The 27,001-nt window shown below is 37.6% G+C and overlaps 1 protein-coding gene across 12 annotated transcripts in view; it reads right to left on the bottom strand.

Annotated features, from left to right (window-relative positions):
• Positions 1 to 1,133: 1,133 nt before the first annotated feature.
• The window catches only part of ENAH (ENAH actin regulator), a 108,707-nt gene continuing 82,839 nt past the window's right edge, over positions 1,134 to 27,001 (bottom strand). For 2 of the 12 annotated variants that reach the window (XM_032443301.1, XM_032443302.1), the window contains 10 exons: positions 18,242 to 18,561; positions 16,256 to 17,056; positions 14,280 to 14,587; positions 13,878 to 14,011; positions 13,412 to 13,466; positions 13,065 to 13,113; positions 12,029 to 12,095; positions 6,062 to 6,140; positions 4,987 to 5,044; positions 1,134 to 4,209 (listed from right to left, as the gene is read on the bottom strand). In XM_032443301.1, coding sequence (XP_032299192.1) covers positions 4,172 to 4,209; positions 4,987 to 5,044; positions 6,062 to 6,140; positions 12,029 to 12,095; positions 13,065 to 13,113; positions 13,412 to 13,466; positions 13,878 to 14,011; positions 14,280 to 14,587; positions 16,256 to 17,056; positions 18,242 to 18,561 — 1,909 coding nt within the window. In that variant the 3' untranslated portion in view covers positions 1,134 to 4,171. Of the gene's footprint in view, positions 4,210 to 4,986; positions 5,045 to 6,061; positions 6,141 to 10,197; positions 10,258 to 12,028; positions 12,096 to 13,064; positions 13,114 to 13,411; positions 13,467 to 13,877; positions 14,012 to 14,279; positions 14,588 to 16,255; positions 17,057 to 18,241; positions 18,562 to 22,099; positions 22,171 to 24,426; positions 24,480 to 24,723; positions 25,004 to 25,850; positions 25,957 to 27,001 lie in introns of those variants that run through there. The other 10 variants (XM_032443304.1, XM_032443305.1, XM_015857215.2 and 7 more) reach the window with 9 other exon arrangements.

Below are 27,001 nucleotides of genomic sequence, written 5' to 3'. Positions count from 1 at the left end.
GAATGCTAATCTGTACAAGTAATATGCTCTGGCCCCAGCTTCACTGAAATCACCAACCCCTTTCTTTTTCATCTGCTCTTTATCAAAAACCCAACAATGAGAAGATATGAGGTCAGGAAAATATAGTCTTTCAAAGAACTGTTAAGCCTGGGTATAGAGATAGCTTTGGAAGCTTTTTCCTTCCTCCCCAGCAGCTTCCTTATGCCCACCTACTAGAAAAGGAGTGCACCTTCTTATCATTCCGCAAGCTTCATGTGACTGTTGTTGAGGCATCCTGGCAAGTATTCTAAAGATGTCACAATGTCATGATCACCAGTAGAAAACACCATAGTCATCAGTTTGATTCAGTGGTTTTCAGACCACTTCTCAACTTCAAAGAACAGGCATCACACATCTCTAGACATCGATGGACAGATTTCACAATAGCATTCAGAAATTTAAATCACAAATTTCATGCGTGTTGCCAAAATGCTGCCCCAGTTCTAGCAGACTGCTTTATTATCCAGTGACAATTTGACTAAAACAAAGGAAGAGCCCACAAACAAAAAACAGCCCGACCCTTGAACAATTGTTACATTTGGTGTCCAACCAGGCACTGGTGTCAATGTTTGATGAGGCTGAATTACCCCATTTATTTATAAAATATCCACTTCAGACTCCACATAAACACAGCACAGGACTTGTATTACCAGTACTGCATTGAAACTGCGTTTTGACTCCAACTCCTGGTGAACGAGGATGACCTAAAACTATGCTGGAGGACTGAATAATGTACAGAACAACCAAAATAAATTTGTAAACACTCCAGAAATTACCATCAGCCTTCCCTCTCCCTTCCCTCCAAATTCTCTGTGGACACAGAGACCAAACCGCGTGCCATGTTAGAACATAAATAAAGTCCCATGGAAAATGAATTGGAGTTTGCGTACATTATCATCCATGACTGTTACTGTCCCTACAGTTACACTCTATGGAAGCTATTCTGTATTCGTTATCAGCTCTTTCAAAGGAAAACCAAAAATGAGTGGTGAAACCAAGGATTACGGAATTAGCAGTTGGTAAAGTGTTCAAGAATTTTAGTATTAAACGTAGGAGATTCTTCCATGAAGTTCCATAAATAAATGGTGGCCACATGTATATATTGCAATTTTATTTCATTCGCTCAAACAAAACGTTAGCATGTAAGAAATTTAAAATGACACAATATGGTAAAAATAGCAGAGAATGAACTGAGAAACTAAAAAGAAGGTAAACCTAAATGCATGAAAGTTCAACATTCATTAGTGATCATCTTCAGTTTTCGATTGACACTTGATGCTTGATAACTTTTTAAAACAATGAACTGGAAATTATGACTGTCTGAAGAGATTTCAGCACCAGCACTAAGATTTTTACATTCAGTTTGTTTGTGGTTGACTTGTTAGCCACTTGTATATAGTACAGGTTTATCACAGATTAGATCACAGTGTTGAGGAAAGCAACGCTTTCCTGGAATCAGAAAGGATCCCCTAAACTGTCCTCAGTTTAAGACACCCATTATACAAAAGCACAGAACCACCACAATATGGTTATCAAAGAACTTAGTTACCAGTAGGCAAAATAACCTTAGCTTCTGTAGCTCATTTTCAATACTGAAATCTCTGGAAATGGTGCATCTGTCACTATGACAGGAAATGTTTACAGTAAACTTTAATTCAATCAGATTTTCTGGAAAGAACCAATTCAACAATTTGGGATTATAGAAAGTATGCATGTAGAAGCAGCACGAAAGAAGACATCTGTTCCTTTTCTTTTGAACAGAAATCATGTTAATTTTAGACCAAGGCACAAAACGTTTAGTGCATAAGCCAGTTCCTTGCACAACCTAGTCGCTTCTCGTTTAATTTTGGACCACTTATATCCATTCACACTATCCCACTACGCTACTCCTCAGCTCTCCTAAAAACAAACCCAACATGATTTCTGACGAGGGTAAACTTCCTTAATGCTGAAAATGTCAGTGTAAAACAAAGTTACAATAACAAAGATGAAAATGCCTCCTCTTATTTTGAGAAAAACAGTACTTTACAAGGTTACTACGGGTTCTTTTTCTTAATGCCTCCAAGAAATGCATGCAGAAAAACTGTCTTGTTTTTTTCTTTAAAAAAAAAAAAAAAAAGGAAGATGGTTTCATGACTTGAATTAAGCAATATTCCCACTGTAGTCTTCCCTCCGGATTTGAATCTATAGAAACAAGAAACGTTTGGAGAAAAAGAATCCAACTTAAGCCTTTTTAAACCAGTTAAGTGCTGTCTTGCTTCGGTGTTCAGCACTTAAGACAGTGTGTTACTGAAAGCATCTGCCCAAGGGATGGAGCCGTGTGTACTTTTAAGCTGTAATACTATTCTCTCCAAAAGTTGCAAGTAAACTTTTGTTTCAGATCAGCACAGATCACAAAGCAAACATGGCACTGTTATGGCTCAGAAAAACTGACAGTGCAAAGGAAAGGGGAAGATTTTGATCTGCATTATTTTCCCAAAGCACTATAGGTCCAACTCATGGGAATTCTATGCCACCAAAATGTACCAAATCAAAACTATTTACAAACAAAGTCTGAAAACCTGGGGAACAAGGGTGGCATCCTCCCTGAAAATGATTCTCAAATTATTGACTGAAACCCACAGCACAGCTGTTTTGTCCAGTGCACTGCTGTTTTCCAGTTTGGACTCTGTGGAGCAGCTGTTTTTGTTGGTGGTAGTTTTGGTAGGGTTTTGGTTTTTTTTCCTCCTTTTCTTTTGGAAGGAAGATGGCAGATAAATTAGAAGGGAAGATTTACTGTGATCTGATGCTCCATCTTTCCTGATGTAACTGCTGTCTTGTTTCATTAAACAATCCAAAAAAGGAGTCTCAGAAAACAGTGAAGCAGAGGTAAAAAGGTAAAGATTAACGCACTGGTACAGGTGCATCCTCAGTAATTTAGATGTCTAAATGTTTGTTCTCTCATCAAAAAGTGAGTTAAGATTCTCATGGGAGTTTCAGAACCATTATGGAAGCGTTACTGAATTTCAAATATAAAACTGGAAAAAAAAAAAAAAAGATACAAAACAGGATTAAGTACCTGGTTCCATTAACATGGTTACTGATAAAGTCACGTTTTCCTCATTATTACACATGCATGTAAGATGAAGAAAAAGTGTAGAAAGCAATAAAAATGTGTCACCTTCCCCCTCCCTCATCCCACATTTTTTCTGGGCATAAATTAAGCCTTAAAAATGAAAAGGCTACTTAATATCTGTGACATGCAATTTTTTTTTGTTTTTTTTTAATTAAAAAGCTGTGTTGTGTTACATTACAAAAATGTCCACATGCATAAATCTAAAAAAAGCCCAAAAATCTACCGTAAATCTACAACATACTAATGATTTACATTTGACTGCTGATTCGCATTATGTAGAAGTCTTAGATTTGGTAAAGCATTGTAACAATGTAGGAAGGCATCTACATCTTTAAACTCTGGACTGCAATTGCTTTTCTTTTCTTTTTTTCCTATAAAATTGCATGAAGGCTAACTAGAGAGGCTTCCTATCATAACATTCCAAAGCCTTGGCACGTGAACACTGTCTAGGTCATTCACTTACAAATATTGCCCTTTAAAAGTACATATTTCTAATTGTTTCATATCTTGTGAACTGAACTCACACACATCTGATCTTTTAAATTATTCATGGAAACATCAGATATGATAGGAAGACAAACCTGAGATACATTTGAAGTACAACAGTATAACTTGCTAAATCCTTCATTAATAAAGAAAACCTCTCTGAAAAGCCTTCCCAAGCTTTTCCCTGTTTTTGTTTTATTTTTTGAAACAACAAATTCTGAAACATGTGCAATTTAATTTTGACATGAGAGTATACTTCAAAGCACTGTGATCTTGTCTGAAAGGTGTAGGAATTGCTGCACAATCATTACAGTAACCTTAAGACTCTTTTCCACCCTGCTGTAAAGGTCAGAAAAAAGCTGCAAACCAGGAGGGAAATAGCATATCACCAGAGTGATGCATCTGAAGCTTTTCAGAATACGATGTTTCTCCCTCCTTCCAAGTGTCTGTTTCCATTTTCTTCTAACAGCTCACAAACGTAGTCATTTTTATACCAAGTTAAAGAGTCACATCAGCTTAGTACTAGTCTTTCTATGCAGTATTCGACTTGCTCAGTTCCTGCCTGATAGCTACAGAGAAAGAAAAATAAACAAATCATATGTTATATGACAAGGAAGAAAACCAACATACAGTAACCAGCCTCCTAAAGAAAGCTCAGCCTTCTAAAACAGTCACAGAAAGTGAATAACCATATGTAATGCAGCTTCACATGGTTAAAGACATGTGTGATTCCCAGCTAGGCAGTGCCTTTCTCCCCTCTGTGGTCTTCATTAACATTTTATTTTTCCATCCTGTATCTCAATGGTAGACATGCCAGAGATATCAAGAAGCATATCTGAATCTTATGCTGAAGACTGAGCATGAGAAATGTAGGCAGTGGAAACACAGCCATTGCCTGAATGCTATCAGTTTTGAAATACACATGTCAGCAGCTCTGGAGTGTTTTAATTATAAAAAAACCCAATCTACAATCACACGACATTAATGATAACTGCAAGTGATTCAAATACAGCACGTATTCAAAAGACAACCCTTGCTGCCAATACACTCTTTGCCTCTGCATAGCCTTTGCCTTTCAATCCCCCCCCCACTTTTAGTAAACTGTATTGTCTAAAATTGTGAACCTTTTTTTCCTCCCATTTCCTCTCCCTGTTCCTTTGAGATGGTGAAGTAGGAGAGGTGCTGTGGAGTCCAAATAACCTTCAGGGTGAAATCACCACATGAACAATTGAAAGAAGGTCCATGGATAAACTTATGTTTACCAATACTTAATTATCAGAACAGAAACAAATTAAGATTACGTTTTTATTTGCTCTGAGACTCAATGACAATGAACTGATACTTACCATCAATGAGTTCTTCCTTTAACTTCGTTAACTCCTTTCTCATTTCATCTAAAATATCCTGTAACATAAGAGTAATAGATTAGCTTCGTAACCTTTAGTTTTTTACTAAGAGAAATCCAAAATTATTCCAGTCTTCAATAAGCCTTTAACCATTCTGAAATTTACATTCCACAGTCTGAGAAGTTCATCTCCTAAACCTGAAACACGCCTACAGCATTCTCACTGCAGGTACAATTAAAAAGTATAGAAGTCCTATGGATTGATTCCAGTAGCGCTCACTAAGAAAGAAAAGTAGTTAAGACAGAATATTGCACTAGCATAATTGCTAAATAAAATGTAAAAAAAAATTGGGCAGAATATTCAAAGAAAAACAGAAAAGTTAATCCAAAGTGGAATGTTCTGTTAGGAGCTCCCTCCCTCTACCACAGAAGGTCTTGGTCAGTTCAAGTACCAGTAATGTTGTTAACTTGTATCACCTGCCCTGACACAAGTGACAGATCTGCTGCTACAGTATACTGATTACAGCGTACTTTCAAAGTATCTGTCACGTACAGGTAGCCCTTACCAAATATTTTCCAAACCATCCTGTAACATTTCACCAATCTAACAGCAGATTCCTTCTTCAGAAAAAGCTCTTGACAATGTATCTATAGAAAAGGTGGTACCATTTGATGCTGTTACAGAGCCAAGCCCTGGAGAAGCGTTCAAGTCTGATTTAAAAATAAAAGTGACATTTCTCCTGTAACTGCTCTGTTGGCTTTGGTTTGTTTGTTTTCAGAGAGAAAAAGTTAACCAACCAAACTGCTTTCCCTGTGACCACCCGTGGTATCAACACCACTTTGCACACCATGTATTGAAAAAGCTGGAATAAGCATCTAGGAGAAAAAAATGGGGCTGTATTAAGCAGACATCATACAATTACAGTTCCTAAGAGTACAGACATCATTTTCTGTAATTTCGAGGTAAAGTAACTACTAAGTAATAAGGAAATTTGAAACTAGTTAATAAGGCAGTACAAAGCTGGTATCTGAAAGCAACAAGTCCTAACACCCAAGTTTTCTTTCTGTATGTGTACCTGCTTCAATCTGTCATAATCCAGACCTTCTGACTGTACTCCATTGGCACTGGGTTGCCCCGTTGTTGTAGATTTTGGTCTGCAGTAAAAAACCAAATCATTGCATTACTGGTCATTTATTATTAGGCATATATAATTCTTCATCAAGCTTAGTAATATTCACCCATCAAACCAATATTAAATATCCATAATGAAAAAAGAGTGGGGAAAAAAAAAAAAAAAAAATCAGTTAGACCCAGAATACCACACAGAATGGGAATCAACAACCAGGAACATCTTCCACACAGTGGAAATATTAATTACCATAGGAATAGAGTATTAGTTGAAAACAAGAAATATTCATGTAGCAGACATATTTCACTATCAGTGGTTTCTGATTTCTTATAATGTATATGAAAAACTGTACCTCCTTACCAAATACTTGTATTTTTCCCCTTTAAAACTACCTGCTTATCTCAGAAGAGGCTGTCAAAGAAGCACTCCCTCTAATCATGACCCAATGATGCTGCAAACTGAAAGCATCACCCCTGAAAGGACAAGACTGAATAACCTCATCTAATTCTTTCCTTGAGCAGGATCCTGGCTTCCAAAGGTTTCTGTATTAGTTCATGAATCATTTTCTAAAGATTCTAAGAACAAATATTTTAATAGCAGCAGGTTTAATCATCTAATATTTGAGATGACGTTCTCCTTTTTAGGTCTCTGGAATGTTTAGGATATGAAACACTCTAAGACTTTTGATATTTGCTTACAGAGATCATTCTGCATTATTAAAACACAGAATTCCACAATAAGAGAATTCTCAATCATGGCGTTTCTGTTTTCCTGATCTCTTCCATTTGCCCAACGTGCAACTCTCCAACTCATGTATGTAATATATTTTCAAAGGGCCTTGTATATGCACATCTAGAAGCAGAGATGGAAGCTAGCGGCTAACAGCAGGAATACAGAAATGGCTGTCTAAAACAGGGCTGAATGATGGCACGGGACAAGAGGGGGAAGAATGTTCTGCCGTCCTGAATTACTTTATACATCCTGTCTAACATTCTTTGTTAGTCTACAAAACGTTAAACAAACAAACAAACAAAAAACCAATTAGAAGAATTGCTGGCAGTTAATTTCAAGATGCTTCCCCAACACCAGAATTACCTTAATATGTTATAATTAAGGAAGGATAAGGTATTTAGTAGAATAAACCGGGTCCTATTCCACTGTCCATGTATGTAGCATCACTGGACAAAAAAATCATAATCTAAGCCCAGTTTCTCATTCATACACAGGAAGAAATCACCAAACACTGCCTTTTTCAAGATCTGTTGCTTGTGGAACCATATTTGTTCCGGTGGAAGTTGATCAGGCACAGCAAAAGATAAACAGAAAGGTGAGGTTCTGCATCTCATTTGCTTTCACACAATTATTTTGTTTTCCAGAATACAGCAAAACCTGATGAACACAAGCAGCAAACCCACTGCTTTAAAAATACCTAATTAAATGGAAAAAATTCAGCTTGCAGACAAGCCGTGCTCTCACTCAGAAGAAAAAGAAGTGAGCCTCTTTATATTTTTAAAACAAAGCCAATACCTTCAGTTGTCATTCACCTCCCCTTACAATACAGTAGCTCATCCCTGATGAAGCAGTCTAATTACACTATTTTTTTCTAGCATTAACAGAACGTCTTGATGACCTAAAGTCTGACAGATTCTCTTATTTGCTAATCAAAGGAAAACAATTGAAGTGTGACTCATAACCATCACACTCAATGACACTAATCTCTCATTTTGGTACTATAAAACCTTCCCCATGTGTCTGCATCCTCCAACTTTCACCTCCTATTTTTTACCCTTTGTAAAAAATAAAAAGAAGAAACAACACGGGGCACAAAAGTTGCAGATTTTTTTCCCTTCCAAATTGCACAGGGTAACATTAATTACTGAATGATCCGGCACCATTCTCATACAAGCTCATAGGTACCAACTAATGCTGGCGATACAACATTTTAAACCTGCACATCTGAATCCATTTGTACTGCTAATAAAAGTAAGAACAGCAGTGCAGATAGGTGAGCGGTGGATCTCTCTCAGCAGTTTTGTTTGTTTGTTTCATGTCTATTTCTGTGCCCTGAGAAGTTGCTTGTGTGCAGCCCAGTGGCACCAGCCCTGGTGAAAACTACTAAGAGTTAACCCAACAATACAGAAAGCAGAAGCAATGTTTAACTGTTCCTCCGCTGCTGGACTTTGCATCAAAACATATGCAGGAACATCTCATGTTGTTATGCCAGCTCTGTTCCTCAGATGGGATCAGATCAGAATAAACATGAGTTATAAAACAGACACTGATAACATTACCTGACTTGAAACACACTGAAATGAAATATCTGATCCACTGATTAAGATAGAAAATGAAATACATTGTAGCTTTACAGGAGAAGCAGCTGGATAACAGATTTCACCTTGTAGCCACCAGAAGATCTACAGTGTGTGCTAATGCTATGAAAACAAACCACAGTTTGAAATCCCTTACAAAAATCTCTAGGTGCTGACAGTGCTAAGTTCCTTATGAAAGAATAACCTGAATTATGAATAAAAAAGAATTATCAAGATGAAAACTTTGTCAGTTGATGCTTCATAACACATCTGACTTTCAGAAAACTACTTCTGCAGTTAATATCTGACAGTTCAAACACTGTCTGACTCCAGGCAGAACAGCACGAGCTTTCAGATTCCTGGTATATTGTTTCTGATGATTAACTATCATTTTGTTTCCATATACTACCAGCATCATACCATTTACTGAACTAGACTGAAAACCCCACCACAATAACAAAAAAAAACCAAAAACAAACCCAAAACCAGCAATCCACTTCCTCTCAAATGCAATTCCTAACAAGTGATCAAGGAACAACAAGGATCTACTACTCTTCTCCCCCAGATCTCTACAATAAAAACGTAGATCTGCCAATTGTACGCTATCTACTCCTATAAGTATCTGTCAATAGGCTCAATGGGTAAACACCTTTATAAACTCTGTCACTCAGTTGTAGGAACATATTCAACTTTCTCTGAGAAGTCTTGCAAGACTTCATTTTACCAAACATAGAAGACCGTAATTCGTAAACTAGTAATTACTTGTCAGTCATATCTGCCTTCCCCCTGCACACATTATCCTTTTCTTTCCATTCTTCTGTTTGCTCAGAGGAAAGATAAATGGTGAACGCAGCTGCCATTAAGACACATGTTAGCTACGAATATTAGCAAATAGAACATCTCAACCATTAGCCCTGAGATGGCTACAGAGCTCTCCCATGTGGTTTTTCATAGCATCGCCTAGTGAAAGTGAAGCAATCTTCATAGTCCCTAAAGCATCTTAAACCAAACATGCAAGATAAAGATGACATTCCGTGCCAACATGCAGAATACACCACCCAAGAGGAGAACAGCTAGAAGTCGAACTTTTTATACAAAAGATGAAGTATTCACCACACTGAGTGCTTTGATGAAAAACAAAGCCAGAAATTTGACTAAATAATTTAAAGGGACTCTATAAGAAGTTTAACTGTGGAAAGCTTTTAAAACACCCAAAGGCTTTCAACATCAGTGTTTTATGATCAGTGCTACAGAAACTGAAATTTACAGCTACAAACATACAATGATATTTTAAAACTTGTGAATATTCCCCTGAAAGAAGCAATATTTTTATATTTAATGAGTTCTTTATTCTTTCACTTGCTTAGGTCAGGTAAAATCTGCTACTTTTACTTGATCTGTGACAAGCAGAAATGAAAAGTCACTTGAAAAACTGACTTTTCCCAAGTATCTAAATAACATTTCTGAAAAGCTGCATCTCAAAATACTGCAGGTTGCCCAAATCATGGCACACCCAACAGAAATTACAACTTCTTAGGTGACTGCCGGAAATCCAGCATTTACTATGAGTTTTAAATTGGTTCTCCAGTCACCTCAATATGCCTTTGGAACAACCTGCTTTTAATCATTCCAAAAGAGAGCTCAACTGGACAATCAGATTGCAAAGAGGAACCTCATAATGTGGGTGGTGATTACCAATCAATGTACAAAAAGTCCAATCCTGAAGTGCTCATAACAGTTATTACAAAGTCTCAAGTCCCAACAGGATGATACCTGTTTAATGAATCATAGAACCTGTTTTCAGAAACGAGGTTTTTCCATGGAGATTCCCGTCTATGAGGGGGAGAAACACTACCTTAACAAGCTATAATGGAACTTAATTACATTCAGTTTTAAAACAATGGAGTCTCATCAATTACGTTCCAATAGCTTTATGTTAAATGTACCAAAACATGTGAAAAGCACATCGTTCAAGTCTTAAAAATCTGTGCTAGAATAAAAAGCCCTACTTTGAAGTAGGATAGTATCTATTTCGAAATATTTAGAACACTCATTCTGAATCACAAATCCTTTAATGTCTTTTTGTTTGGAAGCTCTCAAAAGAAAACTCTGATTACTTGCCAGTAATCCCTGGCAAAGACCACATTCTCTCTGTTTAGTTCAGAAACAGGTTTTCTAGGCTAACAGGTGAAAGATATCCGCTTTCTGGCAAGCTCTAAGTAGCACTATCTTTTCACTAAATAACTCAAGGAATTTTTAACAACCTGTTTCTCAAGTTAGACATGTAAATTGTAGCAGATTTTGAAAACAATGTAAAGATAGTTCAGAGAGACTTTAATTAACAGCTTATTAATAGCTATTGATACCTTTTTCTTTCCTAGGCAAGAGTCCTCAGCCTGGTATAGCAAACCAAGCACTGCCTAGAAAACTTTACTAGCAATTCTAAAATGGATGCTATGGCACCTACTGGTAGGCTGTGCCAGTGCTGGAAAGTAATAATGATATTTGGTCAACAAGGAATTGCTAATTTTAAGTGCTTATGGAGAATACATTAACCGAGTCTCCGATCAGTCTGCATTCTATCAACATTTTCCATTGGGTGATAAAGACAAAAGCTTGTAGAGATTTTCTTAATGTATCTGAAGTAGTCTTGAAACGTCTATAATGTCTTCTAGGTCAGAAAACCTATTAAAACAGACTACGGTAACCTTTCCATTTAACCAACTGAAAAAAATCATCAGAGAAATAGGCTGCAATGCAATAGTATAATAAATCAGCTGTAAGGACAGGCCAAATGAAGAGATAAAGGCGTTCTGGACTTCCCAAAGCAACCTGATAAGGAAAGTTGCCCTATTTATTAGGGCAACTACCACTTTCCCTTCAATTGAATATACACGGAACCTATGTCCAAAGAGTCATATCATCCAATGGCTCAAATGAATGAAATGTAAAACACTCTTTCTAGGATTCCTTTCACAAGTTCTTTTTTTCCTGTGATAAGTTTCTCCTCCAACACAATGCTTTTATACCTTTATGTGCTTGAAAATAAGAGAGCTTTGTTAAAAGCATGCAAAATCTACGAGGGTGGGGAGTAGCTGGAAGAAACCAAGTCAAGGCTTGTAAAGCAGTACAGCAGAGTGGACATCACCAAAGTTATCAGCTTCAAGCTCAAAGACATTGTAAGTTACTGGAGTATAGTGTGCACAGAAATAGAAAGGAGAAAAGCTATTCAGCAGATTTATTACTGAACATACAAATGATAGCACTGAACTTGGACTCCATTGCAGGAAATTTCAGACTTAATGTAAGGGAATAGAATTAAAACATTTCTGTAGGCAAAGATAGACCACAGCAATTGTTAAGTGATCTTTTGGCTTTTCATTTTTTACTACCAAAATTTCACTTATCAGTATTCCTCAAAAGCAACACCTTATACTTAGCATTTCTAAAAGCAGTTTCATAGTAGCACTCTTCAACCCATAAATCTTGCTTTAATAATATTAATATGATTATTTTATTGCTACTTCAGCGCAAGATCTTTAGCAGCATGAGCAAGGACAGCAAACATATCTTTCTAAACAGCTACTGGTATGAAAAGGAGTACCTGGATATAACAGGTGACTTGCTTCCATTTACTGTATTTGTTCTCTCCCACGGCTTTCTTGTTAATTCTGTAAAAAATAAATTTAAAAAAAGATTAAACATTGTTGTCTTCTATTTACTGTATAGATTTTTGAGAAATCTTAAGTATCTGGCAAAGTCAATCTTTTGTTTAAAATTAAATTGCCTTAGTTCCTTTACACTAAGCTACCTCATCTTGCTCTAATCCTGCAACCTTTTATGTTGTGATAGCACCTTTATTTCTCACTTCAGCTGTACACACTGTAAATGCCACTTGAATCAAACCAGATGGAAGATAGTCTGCCTTACTTAATGTACTTTATTGCCTTTGATGTGAAACATGGAATTTTGGAACCATAACCAGTCAGCTCCAGATACTGGCTGAGTATGCTTTTAAACTAAGAATCTTCCTAGCATGTTAACAAATTATGTAACAATAATTCAGTGTCAGTTTCAATAAAGCAATACACAACTTCACACAGCTAGAATATCTTTTGGCAGCAAGATATTTATTTACCAAAGTCTGTTCCTAAAAACAGATGAGCCTTGAGTTCCAATGCGTAATTTCTTCTTTCAAAACAAGACTCAAAATTAACTCAATTTTAACTCAAAAAAAAGTACATTTTACACATGGATCCAGAAAGCTATAAGCTTACTTATCACAACATGATACTGGACAAAGTTTTACTGAGCACCTCTAATATTGCCTGGGCAGCTTATTCAGTGAAGGTCAAGTACACTGTTACACACTGCAAGAGGATTTTCCCAGGGTGTTTTGCCATGACTGAAAAGACAGCATACTTTCACATTCATTGCTGTTTCCATGGACCAGCCTCAGAGGTTAGACACAGGAGGCTGCTATATTAAACACAGAGCATCAGCAGATGTCATTCTACAGCAAAATGCAAGTTAGTGCTCATGAGGTAAGTACCAGACTCCAAAAATGCAACACAGTTGATTGAGATTCATCTTTAAATTAGTATTAAGAGTCACAATGTTCATCAATCTATGCTGCTTACCAGGTGTACTTGTTGAAGAAGCCTTAGAGGTTGAAGACTCTGATTCTTCCTGATTAAATGGGAAGAGAAAAGGATGAAAAAGAGAAGCAGAAGTGAGTGGCAAAGAAAAAAATAAATACTTCTGACTCTCATGAATTTAGCAAATGAATCTCAACTGTTCAATACTTAGAGCAATTTTTATAGAGGTTTAATGGTGCTGCTCAGTAACGTTACATACGAGCACACAACATACAATTCACAAAACAGACAATGTATACTAATTATGGTAAAATAAGGATTATCTTGTGTGCATTAGGATCTTTTTCAAATATCAAGTAAGGTGAAGCAGATAAAATTTCTCAACTCACAGTTTTATCTTCTTTCTGCTCTGGTTCTGTTGATCCCTTTTCAGCAATTCTTCTCCTACAGGCAGAGAAAAGAGTTACCAAGATCATCATGGCTCTAAGATGAAAGAGTGTTGTTCATTGTAAATAAAGATATATTAAAGATATGAACAGCTTGATATCTAGATAATTGAATATTAACATTAAACAACTTCCAAAAATGTTTTCAGGGACAAAGCCCTCTTGCCAAAGTGATTTTGCAATTCCTTATCCTTTTGAAGTCCCCTACTGCTGCACAAAGACTTACAGAGAAGAAAAGTACTCGCTTGTACTTGAATAAAAACAGCTATTCACAAAATGTTCTCAACTTCACAAAACAACCACAAGAGCATGCAGATGTTTGTTTGATCTTTAGCTGGCTGAAAACAGACACCAAAAATCCTACCCTCTAAGATGATTACGCAGCTCCAGCACAGAAACTGTTACCTACCTCCTGGCCAGCAGGGCACTCATTTCTTCCATTAAACCACTGCCTCCCAAGGGAAGCGGCCCATTTCCACGGCCACTGTCTGTTTTAGATGGAGCAGAGCTTCCTCCTCCACTCGAACTGGAGGAGTCTTCACCCTTTGTAAGACATAAAATATGTGTAAATGAAATTGCAGCTGACAACAATATAAGCTGAAATAAGCAAAGCTGGCATACTAGAAAGAAACAGTTGAATAAGGAATACAAAGGGTGAATAGCATGCCCTGCAATGCTTTTTAATAACAAATTAAGCTTATCCACAATATATTTTATACTGCTATTAATCTGAAACAAAAGCTACAGCCAGTTCAGGAACACAGAAATTAGAAATACAAGTTAGAAAAAGAAACAAAATAATTGCATTTACCCGTGATACTTTCCTAAGCTTGGCTCCAGCAAGTGCAGCTGCTAGTCCAGTTAGAGGGCGATTTTCTTCAGACACAAATCCAGCTGAAAACCCCGAAGCAGGAAGGGGGGGAGCAGGAGGTGGGAGGGGAACAGTGGGAGCTTGGCTGGGAAGCGGAGGAGGTGGTGGTGGTGGTGGAGGCCCTGATGGAGGGAGAGGTGGCGGTGGTGGCGGTGGGCCGGGAGGTGGTGGGGCTGCTACTGAGGCCTGGGCTGGGCCTGGGGGCAGCGGGGGTGGGGGAGGAGGTGCAGGTGGTCCTTGGACAACACCTAATGCCAAAGAGAAAAAAAAAAAACAGCCTATAGTGAGGATATTGAAGATAATTCACTTGCCATACAGGTTCTTTGTATATGAGGAGTTAATACCAGTATCTTTTTTTAATTTTTTTTTTTTAATAGGTAAGAAAAAATTGCAAGTTTCAGCAGGGGAGACCATTCTTACTAAGGCACTGGAAGTATTACATAGCACGCTGTAAGAGACAAGACAACTTCAGAGCCATTTAAAAAACAATAACCTTCCAGTCAGGTCTTGTGCTGCAACCAAGAACCTTCTGAAGGGAAACAGGCAAAGCTTTTATAAATAGTCAAGTGAAGTAAGAATACTACAGAAGAAATGCATTATTTCTTGAAATACCGCTGAACAAAATGACTTCTCATTTATCAACACCATTTCACGCACCACCCAAACATCTGAACCCTGGAAATGCATGAGTTTCCACACCTGTTTCTAAGCCCACATAAAAATCTTTCCTCTAGAAAGAACCTCAGAAATCAACTTCAATTATTAAACACAGACACCAATTAGTGAGTTAGAAGACTGACATATTTGAAGCTGACAGGGACAGTCTCCTCCGTTTTTTATTTATGAGTCCTTTAATCTTTTAAATTCACATACAAAATGTGTTTTGAGGAAAGAATATTCTGATTACTGCTGAAGTGCTTATATTATAGGAACAATTTCAGAACCAATGATTAAGAAAAGAGCCCCACACATTCCTTCTGCACACTGCAATCTGTAACGGCAGGAATTCCACATGTGAGACTCCCTGGCTTCCTCATATGCTAACCTCTGTGTACATTTAAACACATTTTAAACTCTTTAGCAGTCACCCACCATCTGAATACCTGCTTTCATCCCATAATAAAACCAAGGCCACTCACGCTACTGCCAACTCAATCACAGAGCAGCTCACAACTTAATGCAAGACAACAGTGAATCAACAGGATCGACTCTGCATGGTCTGTGTATGATGAAGCTACTTATTCCCCTGGATCCTCTCTATCCAAACCCTCAGCTGGTCTACTGCAGACTTACGTATGTAAGACCTAAGTCTGTTAATATAAAACAGGATTCAGGTTAACACAGACATTTACTCCATGTAAATCACATGTACTTGCAGAGTAGCTTTTAAGACTGTCACCTGCTAAGCTGGTAGAACACCATAAGACCACCTTAAGTGTGCACACAGCACATAACAACAAAACAGAAGAGATACTGCAGTTGTTACACCTTGCTTTCAAAAACTTAAGCTACACTACAATTATCAAAGTGAGTTAAATTATTCCCCACTTAAGGTCATTCACATGTCCAAAAACCACATACACATTCTGCTTCAACTGCCATTAGGAAACTACCAATGCTGCCTATTAATACAATGATCTCAATAACCTGAACTTGCAAGATTTACCAAGAAAGTATCCAACAAGCTCTGTTCTCAACCAATGAGAGTTTAAGAAACCCACATTTTATTTATGATAGATCAGTTTGCCGGCTCTTGTCCCTTACCAGTTTCCAAATGATATTTCGTTGTGGTATTAAGATCACTGCAACTTTTGAAGCATTTCATTAATTCTTCAGGGCAGTTAAGGGCTTTGAAACAAATTGGTTTGGACCGCAATCCTCATTAGTGAATTAGTAGCAATAACAGAAAGCCTTACCCTGCTGGGTCGTAGGTTCAATCGGCTGAGAGGCTGCCTGCAAGACTGGCTCAGAAGCAGAGGAGTCTCCCAGCACAGAGTTTAGAGAGTTCTCAACAGAGGCAGGGGTAGCTGCAGAGGGAGAAGGGAGAACACTAGGCTTGGATGAGGGAGTCGAGGCATTAGGGGAGTTTGGAGAAGGAGAAGCTTGAGGTCCAGAGAGTGACAGAGGCGGAAAGGAAGGCAGTGGTGGGGGAGGAGGCGGCGGAGGTGGAGTTGGACCTGAGGTAGAAGGTGAAGGAACCGCATAAGTCACATTCTCAGAAAGCCCATTAGAAGCTGTGGGAGATGTGGGCATTTGAGCCACTGGATTAGAAGCCGACACTGGGAGGACTGGTCTCGGACCGGTGGCTTTGCCTGGAGGACTGCTTATCATTACTGGAGGTGATGGGGGAAGCGGGGCAAAACTGGGCGCAGACCAGGCAACTGGCTTTGGGTTTGGAGGTAACGTCGCCGGGGCATTCACAGGAGAAGGGGGCCGAGAACTTTTGTTCAGTGGACGAGGAACCGTAGCGTAATGGGGAAGAACTGGGTGGAAAGCTGAGCCTAAAGATGTAGCAAAACGTGATGCAGAGTGCCTTAGAGGCGGTGTAGGGGGAGTGGAAGTCGGTGGTGCAGAAGTCACTACAGCATACTCCGGTGTGGCCTCTGACATTGGTGCTGAGACTGCTTTTGCATATGATGGAGGAGGTGCTGAAGGAGGCTGGCAACTGGAGTATTCAGGAAGTGGAGTGCTATACGGGGAGTTGTCGAAAGATGGAGCTGGACAGAAGATGGAAAGCAGCAGCAAAGGCAGGATAAAAAAAGGAGAAAGAGAAAAAGGGAGCTAATGAAGCAACAAAACCAGCATTCAAACAAAATGTATAAATGTAGACTACAGTTAGTACCAGAGGATTAGGCACAAGTGAATATACTGTTAGGAAAATTTTACATAACATAAACAGTTTCCTTTAAATTTTACCAACTATTTTTGTGCCAACATTTGAATTTACAAGCATGTTCTAGGATAAGTTTTCTCAAATCCCACCTGTGAGATGGATTAGACACAGGGTTGATTAATCAAGTCTTATCAGCTTTCACCATCTTGTTTTGTTGCAAATTGCAAGCAAGTGTAGTGATCTTAACTTTTTTCTTTTTTAAAGAATTCCACTAATACAAACTCATACCATAGGCAGCATGTAAACATTACCTTTCTCTTCCCTACAAAACACTCCAACACAAACTTCAAGGTACTTGGAATAAAGCTACCAATAAAATCCCTTTTCTAAAATGTTTAGCTTTTCACACAATGTGTCCATTTTTACCATGACCTGATCACTTCCTTAAAATTGAGGTAGCTACTGAAGAACAACCAAGAAGTGCTTCACTAATGTTCCGTTGTATTACCAATGTGAGAAAGCTTCCAATTGTCACTTGATGCATTTCCACAGGCAGTATATTATCTACAAATACATCCCACTGAAATTTACTACAATCATAATGAAGCAAGACTTCATACTCGAAGGCATTTCTCACAGTACTAATTCACCTTATGTAGGTACATTAACATACTCAACCTAATCTTTTCTCGTCGTGTTATGTGCTGAGAACACACTTTGTTTAAATAGAGCAGACAACAACAAAATATTTAGAAATCTTAACTGATCATACTTTAACCAATGCTGGAGATGCCCAATATGATTCAAGTACTTTAAGCAACCAATAAGTAAAGCAATGGAGTGAACAAACAATTTAAATATTTTATTTCAGGGTTAATGGAAAATTATGACAGGCAAGTCAAAGATCTTGGATTTCTTCCCATAGGAAATGAAGCAATTCCAGCAACTGCAAGTCAAGCACTGACTACTCTCGAACAACTATACTCACTGCCCTTTGTCGTCTCTCACTCCATCACCCAAACACATAAGGAGTATGGTACTTGAACACACTCAGTTTTGAATTTCTTACCAGCGTTTGAAATTCTTCTCTCTCTTTCCCATTCCAATTGTTCCCTTTCCAACTGTTCTTGTCGTTCTCTCTCTTGCCTTTCCCGTTCAAGTCGTTCAAGTCTTTCTCGGTCCTGCCTCTCCTTTTCCTGCCTCTCCCTTTCTAGGCGCTCTTGTCGTTCCCTTTCTTGTCGTTCTCTCTCCAGTTGTTCCTGTTCTAGGCGCTCTCTTTCAAGTCTTTCCCTTTCTAGCCTCTCTCTCTCCAGCCTCTCCCGTTCCATTCGTTCACGATCCAGCCTCTCCCGTTCCAGCTCCTTCTGCCTTTGTTGCTCTTGCAACTGTCTACAATCATAAAAAAAAAAAAAAAAAGGAAAAAGTCTGAGCTGCAAAGTGAAAACCAGAAATATCAAATAACTGTTAGAGGGAAGGAAAAAAAAAAAAACCAAGGGATGAAATAACAAACAGGCTTTGCAACAGTGAGAATAAAACTGCAACATCTGCACCTATATAGAAGTCTGAACTTTGCATGCTACTTTTCACAGCTAAGTAAAAGGTATTATGTTTACTGTAAAAAAAAAAGAACCTATAGGCTGTTTCTTTCTAGCCAATGTAGCATTCTGAGAGACAGCTTTCAAGAGTTAAGAATAGAAAGCTACTGGCAATATTTTAGTCACTGATACAATCTTATGAGCTGAGGATATGGAGTTACATTTGCTCTTTGCATGGTATTTTATACTTGAAATAGTAAATAAAAGAACAGTGAAATAGCAATAACACCCCATAAAAAAATCAAAAACAAACTTTCATACAAACTAGTCAACCAATACTTATCCAAATGTTACAGATGTGTCAAAGTGCACACTTTATGTGTGCTTCTCTACTTGCATACTACACATATTTGCATTTCAGCTATCATCCTGATGAGAACACCCTTCAGGGGAAAATCAGGCAGTGGTAAGAAATCTTGGGAGTAGGCACCAGGGAAGCTGTGCAGTGGCTTAGCATAGGTTGCAGCTCCTGAATGTCCTAGCAAAGGAAAGCAGGAGGGTGCAAGATGCAGGGAGGAAGAACAAAAGCAGATAGGCAGAGGAAACAAATAATTCCCTAGGAGTAGGAAGTCCATGGGCTGTACAAAGCTACATTTCTTTTTTCTTTTTTTTTAATATTCACTTTAGCTTTTTGCTATGTTGCTTTTTGTTGTTGTTATGGGGTGTTTTCTTTTGATGTGGGTTTTTTAAGCAGTCAACTAAGATGCATGTTTCTAGTCAACTGAAATAAAGGAACTCAATATACAAGAAGAATTAGGCATGCCCTCCTCCTAAGAGATGCGACCACTATGATCCTGTCAGTAAACATCACTGAAAAACACGTTAGTTATCACACACTATTTTAACTCTCAACTAAAAGAACACCAAAATATTACATTTATAAAGAAAAAGCTATATATTAAGCACACAGACATTTTCTGCTCTGCTTGAGATACAAACCGAAGATTTCTCAACAAATACAAAGCACAGACAGTTTTTTTAAATATACAAGGGAAAAAAAAAAAAGGAGACCTAAAATTAGACACCTTAATCTATGGCATATGTTGTCTATAAACTGCTACTGGCCAATTTTATTTAAGAAGGTCATTGGTCATCCTACATCACAGGCTTAGAGCCATGTAAAACTAGCCTGAAAATGAATGGAACTTTAGCTATTTCACATCTATTCATGCTCAAAATATACTAGAAGAAATGGAAGGCCCAGCCTATGTGTTGTTACTATTCAGGTCCATCTTATCTCCGAAGAATGATCCTCCTTAAAAAAAAAAAAAATATATATATATATAAAAAAGCCACTAACACGATAACAGTTTGTTACAACAAGCAATGAAGTTCAAGTTATGCACAGGAAAACAGACTCTTTGTCACTGAATTTGTTACTCAATACTCTGAGAAGCTGCAAAATAGCTCTGCTCCTGCACTCCCACACAACAAAATTGTAATGGCAGTTAGAAAGCAATTAATGCTGCATTTTAATTGCTTGATCTTTAACCTCTCAAGTTTACCAAAAACTACACTAACATATTTTTGGTACCAGGAGAGGGTTTCCATAAAACATCAAGAGGATACAATGCAGACCACAGAAACGTCATACTTTGAATAGATTTTTGGCATTACATTCGTACCTTCCTATGTTTTGTACAAAACTTATTTTCCTCTGTACTTTCCTTCCCTCAGATAAATATCTGTCATCAGAGATAAACAGGGTTTTCATCTTGACTACCTTCAGCCCAGCCATCTTAGGCTCTTTTATAAATGACAAGTGGACACATTTTCCTATCTAAAAAAAGCTATTCAGAGAAGGAATCAGCATTTACACACTCTAAAGCAGCTTCACTCGTCTTGTTAACTCATTCACTCTAAATTAGCATAGTCTATCTAGGAAGCTACACATTGTCAATCCAAAAACTAGAATGTAGATAAGGTACTAAGTTAGACTCATGATAGTATGAAATTAGAAGGTATCACCAATGGATTGAGCTTACTAATGTATCAAGCAATTGCAAGATATTTTTTTAAAGAGAAAAATAACCTTGATATAAGGTTATAAAAATAACCTTCTCACATAAGAGCCATGTGATAAGCCATACCAAGAGCTGTATCATTTTGTATTTCCTAAGTAACTTGGAAAAGAAACAGTGAGGTGCCCCACTCTCCACATCAGACAGACGAGACATGGAACTCCTTGTCAGAACAATTGAAGAAAGAATTCCAAAAGAATATAAATCTATGGAAAGGCACTTAGAAACTGAGTCAAGCACAAGAAACTGTAACCAAAAATGCATAAAGAATGGCAGAGCAGTAGAGGGAAGTGTTCTGGATATTTGCCCTGTTTGAGTCATTAAGTTAGATGGACACTTGCTCAGGCCCAGTAGGGTAGACTTTGTTATCTTTATTTAAAGCCTTTTTGACTATTTGAGAGGGCTGTGTGCATATATGTAGGTGTGTGTGTGTGCACATATAGCAAGAGAGAAACTGTACATAAATGTATACTGTCTCTATACTTCATATATTTGTATGCAATTTTAGCTTAAGTGTAAGATGCACTTCAAAATTAAACAGTGTTAGAGACTGACTTGTTCTCCCAATACATGTGAATGTGTTCCTAAGGCTTACCTGGGCTTTTGTCCTCTTCAGAGAGCTACAAATATACACAGCGTTCACATGTCAAAACAAAATGTACTTAAGCCTTTGAATGCTTTAACATTTATCTGATGCAAAAAAATACTTCAGTCAGCAAAGGACACACACCAAACCATACTGGCTGCCTACCAAGATCCAGAAAAAGACCTACAAAACAACCATTTTTATCTACCTGCAACCTGAAGAATTATCATTATTAAACAGCAAGTGATTCAGCATTTACCAATTTATTTTCATACAGGAGTTTTAATTTTCCATTTACTCAGCAAATACAGAGAAGTTATGATTCAGTTTTTTCTTTAGTTATCACGTCATAACAACCTTAAAATCCTCTAAGATTAAAAAAAAAAAAAAAGTATGCAAAAGCATTAGGAGGTTAACAAGAATGCTTACACCTCAATTAAAGCATTTCTGAGATGCCAGGAATTCGGTAGATCTAAAACACACAAACATTCATGATCATACACAATTCCTCAGTCACAGAGAAAGTACATTGTCCTGGTTGGTAGATAACTTTTAATGGAGCTGAAGAGGCACTGAAAATGTCCCAGCAAATCTTGAATATTCTAACACTGGGTTATTTTGATCTCGGCTGTGGGATCAAGCCATTAAAATTCTTCCTAGAAAGGTGACAAAACTGCACCAAGACCACCATGTATGCGCCCAAACAACAGAATTCACTCACAAACCTGAAGGACTTCTTATCATGAAGCCAGATACATTAAAAACAGGTATTCCCATAAGCAGTACAGAAAGAAGAATCTTTATTATCACATCACAATACAACAGGCATTGAGCAGATCAACATTCCAAGCCAATCGGAGAATAACTCGAAGTTGTTTTTTTTTTAAGCCTCACTGTAGAAAACAAGGAATCAAGACAAAAGCTGCAGAAAATACATATATGTGTGCGTGTGTGTGTGTGTGTGTGTGTGTGTGCGCACACTGAGGACAGACTGAATAGATTGCCGCACTAAGTGGTCAGTTGCATGCAGCTAAAGCCTAGTATTTGTTTGCCATCTTTATGAGCGCATCAATTTCACATTCTGTTATTTCTTCGCTGAGTAACTTATGAGTCCAAGGAGAGCATCGAGTCACTGAGGAATATGAAGAGTAAAACCAACCCTCTTTGGTCTGTTTAATGCTGTGACAGTCACGGCAAATGAGAATAGGGAAGAACCACTTTAAGAGGAGTGCACTGAACAAAGACACCAAAAACATCACTTCATCCACTAAAACTTCATATTAAGCTTCATGACCATTAAGTTGAAGCACATTTACCAATTTAAGAAGCCCGTGTTTTAAGGGCTCTGAGCTCTTATACTGGTTTCACTAACCCTGCCTCAGTATATGGAGCAACATACAAAAGACAACAACATCTGGAGTTTTATTGTGAAATGCTGAAAGCCTAAGCATGTGAGCAGAGATACCATTATCTAATCCAGCAGTCCCTGCCTACCTACCAGAATGCATCACATATGATCCTCGCCTCCTCTCACCACTGAGTTACTGAAACAGAGCAGCTGGCTGCAAGCAGGCAACATGAGGCTTAGCTCCAGATGCAGGACCAACCTCAGCTTTTCAATGACAGCTTTTGGAGTTTACCAGAGAGTGGCAACCCAGTGTCTCAACATAAGTTTAACTACGTACAGTCAACCCATGTTTATCGCCATTAAGCTGTTTAGAGAAATAAACTGAATGGGAATTCAGAATAATTAGAATGGGAAAAAGGTGTGCCTTCCTTAGCCCTTAATATTTGCTAGAAACACACATTGGAGATCTACAGTAAAGAAAGGTGACTGTTCAGTGATTGTTTTTTTCTCCCTGAAGTTTGCAAAGAACAGCTGACACTTCAACACCATTTAATGCAAAATTATACAGGACTTTTAATTGCACACTCGTGCCATGATTTTGAAACACTAATCTAGTCTATTTGCCATCACAGCTATTTCCAATATTTAAGCAGGTTTTTAAGTGGTTTTTCACTCCTTCCAAAAGCGTCCAAGAACAGGGCAGAAGCCATGAGTTATTTCTCATTCCATTTTGATCAAAATTCACAATGTAATCCATTTCTTCCTTATCTCCTTTGTATTCATGTACCTCAACTCCCATCAGCAGCAGGACAGGTTTCTTCAGGAAAACTAGATAAAATGTGATTGGCCTCAATCCGATGCAGGAGAAACTGCTACTTCTCACACTTCCTTAGTGGTCCTCCATCCTTCCACATTAACTAGAAGCTTCCCCTTTTGGTGTCTGACAAATGCTCTACACTAAAGAACACTGCATCAATTGGCTTTTGTCTTTCACAAAAGAAAACACTATTTGGCCATAGTTCACTCTGCTGTTTTATCTGGTTAATTATTCTTTCCTTAGAAGCAGTTTTAAGGCTTTTCACATTACCAAAGTCAAACTAATCAGCTTTCATTTCCTTGATCAAAAGAGATTTAAGGTCTAATAACGAGCTTTTATGTCATAAGCTTTTCAAAACGAATTAGATGGAAAACAAAGTTTTTCATCACTCAAGCAATAATTGGTAACTAGCCATCACAATGTAAGATGTGAAGGCAACTACAAACCAAAGGATTATTAGATACAGAATTCCCAGTAAGGAAAGCAGTCTATTAATGAACTTTGGTGGAGCCTAAGCACAGTTCTCTTCATCTTGGTCTTTTAAACCTATTAAGTAAACAAACATAATTTTTTAAAACACTTGAACATAACTGGTAGAAACCAGATTGAAAGAAGTCCTCTGTGCATAACAGATTTTAATAAAAAGTAAGAATCTCAAATAGTAGAAAAAGCTACTTTCATTAGCAAACTGTCAGTGGTATTTCCACGAGCATGGAAGGGACAGAACTAGCTTCATAAAATGGAATCAAATTAAAGTTTTGGAAAAGATATGGACTATTTTCTTACCCCGATTTCGTAATTTGCATTAAACAGAAAAATAAAGCCCAGAGAACTGAAGAAGTTGCGGAAATAGTAAGATTTCAAAGAGGCATTTTCAACTAACATACCTGCAGAACCATCCTTCAAGCAGCATACATAATCGCAGCAATTAAGGCTGTAATTTAGCAAATGTAGTTATAAGACTGCTTAACGGAAGAGAGCTTTTCTCAGTCTGCTGAATACGTGAGTGTTGCCTGACCTCCACAACTGTTCAGAGCTGTAACCAGCCTGCACTCCCATTACCTCTACATAAAATCAGTTATGTCTCTAGCCAGTCAGACTTGACAGATCTAACAAAAATATCACTGTGAATGGAAATTGTGAATGGAAATAAAATGAGGCACCAAAAAACAAAGTGTCATTACCATATCAGAACTCTGTTTTCCAGAAACTTTGAGGGCAAAAAAACCCTGAAGCCTTTAGGACGTGATGGGTCTTTGGTTTTGACTATTTCTCCTCTCTTCCCACTATGCAAAGCAGAAGTTGTTACAATCCAGATTGCCTCAGGATGGCCCAGGAAACTACCTCAACAAACTCAACCTGGGAACTAAGCTGTATTGCTACAATTTCATCTTCCCAGAACCCTGTGCCTATGTGCTGCTCAAGAAAGAATCCACAAAAAGATCACAGAAAAACCACACCTACCCTTTGACTCCACCTAAATGATGACTTCACAATGTAAACTTCATGCGGACTTTATAAGACACATAGTAGTATTCCACTGAACATTTATAAACCTAAACTAGGAAGATAATTACTATACTTAATTCACACACATAACCATTTGTTCAGTTAAACCTAATCAGTTTGTGTGCCTTTAAAGAAATACTACTTTTCCAAAATAAGCTGTCAGATAAATAAACTTCAAAGGCAAAAGAGAACTGGAAACAATATATATAGCTATTAACTAGAGAAAGGTCACAGATTAGGGGAAAAAAAGAAAACCAACAGTAGAAAGCAGGCAATCAGGACAGAAAGTGATGGGCAAACTTTCCTTTCTTTACATTGCATCTACTAGATTTCTACTTAATTGCAGGATGCAGGTGTATTTTTCTCAGTATCTCCGTACGTTTTTAAAATAGTTGGAATTATATTCAAAATGATAAATTTACCAGAAACGTAGACCCTGATAAGGTGGTTATAAATTAACATCAAGTCTTGGGAAAAAAATAAATATATATATACATTTTATATGTAAGATCCAATCTGTTCACCTAAGCCTTTCAAAACATGATAAGAACTGCTATCCTTGTCAGCCTCTAAACATCTGCAATCCACTGCCAGAAGTCTCCCAAAAGATTTTATGAATACAGCACCACACCAATGCTACTTTCTAGCAGTCACACGCCAAGTTCTCTTTAATAGCATCAAAGCAATCCAAGATACAAATAAAAGCTGTAAGCAAAATTCAAGTATTTAACAACTACCAAGAAAACCCTACCACTATTCTGCTCTTGAGTTTGGAGAACTTTTAATATTTTTGATTACTTACGACAAAAGGCGGTCAACTTTTGGTCCATTACGTCCCTGAAAGACAACAGGTGGCTTGTACACCTTCATTATTCCTTACAACCTATACACTTCCTCTGTTTCTGATGCTCCTGGTCTCTTTATTTATGAAGCAGCGATGATTTTGAAGTTATTTATAAACATTAACTCAATAAATTCCTCAGTGTCATACCAGATTCCAACTCAGTGAATCATATTCCTGACAATATATTTACCATGGCTAGAAGAGAAGGTAAATTTATACTCACGAGTAGCACACAGAGGCATGCCATGAACTCATCTTGTATTTTAAAATGTTAATCAACTCTGAAGCTATTAGCAAATACCTGTGTCAACTGAGGTTGCTCATTACCAAATAACAAGTGGAATTTGTATATGCTGCCTAACATTCTGACAAGAGGAAAAATAACTCTTAAGACAAAAGAAAGCCTTCACTTCCGAGGATCAAATAGAAGCTTACATGTTTTAAAGTTTATTATTGTTACAATTACATTACTGCAAGTTAAAGAAGGTTAAATTAGCCTGAAATACTCCCTGGTTATTTTGATATGGAAAGCACACATCTGTGCTAAGGTTTCTTTTAAGAAAATAACAATTTAAAAACTTACCAGGTGTAGTCATTTCATCAACCACTCAATCTATAATCTTGGCCTTATAAAACTCTCAGTGTTTCACACTGCATATATGGTCCTAGTGGCCATATGAACTGTTGTTCAGTGCATACTAACTAATGCAAACATTCTGCAAAGTACAATTAGTATTTTAATACTTTTATTCAAGAGGTAAGACATCTAAAACAAAAATCTCTGAAAAAAAATAAGACACTTCTGTTACAAAGATTTAATTCAATTCTTCCGCTCCTGGATTCAGTGAAATTCTTCAACAGCTATGAAAGCAAAGTATAACATCAGATGAGTTGAAGATCTCCCTTTAAAATGCCATTCCTCACCAGCCACTCCTGTGGCAAAGTATTTGTGAGGCAATACTTGTGTCTATTTGTGTCTAGGGAAGTCCTGAAGTTACAAGTCACTGAAATTAGCCCTACTTCAAAAGCAGGAGGTTGGACTGGATGATCTTTACAGGGTCCTTTTCCAACTTCACTTTTTATGAAAGCAGATCTTTTATTCTCAAACC

Source organism: Coturnix japonica, chromosome 3, assembly GCF_001577835.2.
Source record: "Coturnix japonica isolate 7356 chromosome 3, Coturnix japonica 2.1, whole genome shotgun sequence".
NCBI classification, from domain to species: domain Eukaryota; kingdom Metazoa; phylum Chordata; class Aves; order Galliformes; family Phasianidae; genus Coturnix; species Coturnix japonica.
This window is presented reverse-complemented; position numbering and strand designations above follow the sequence as displayed.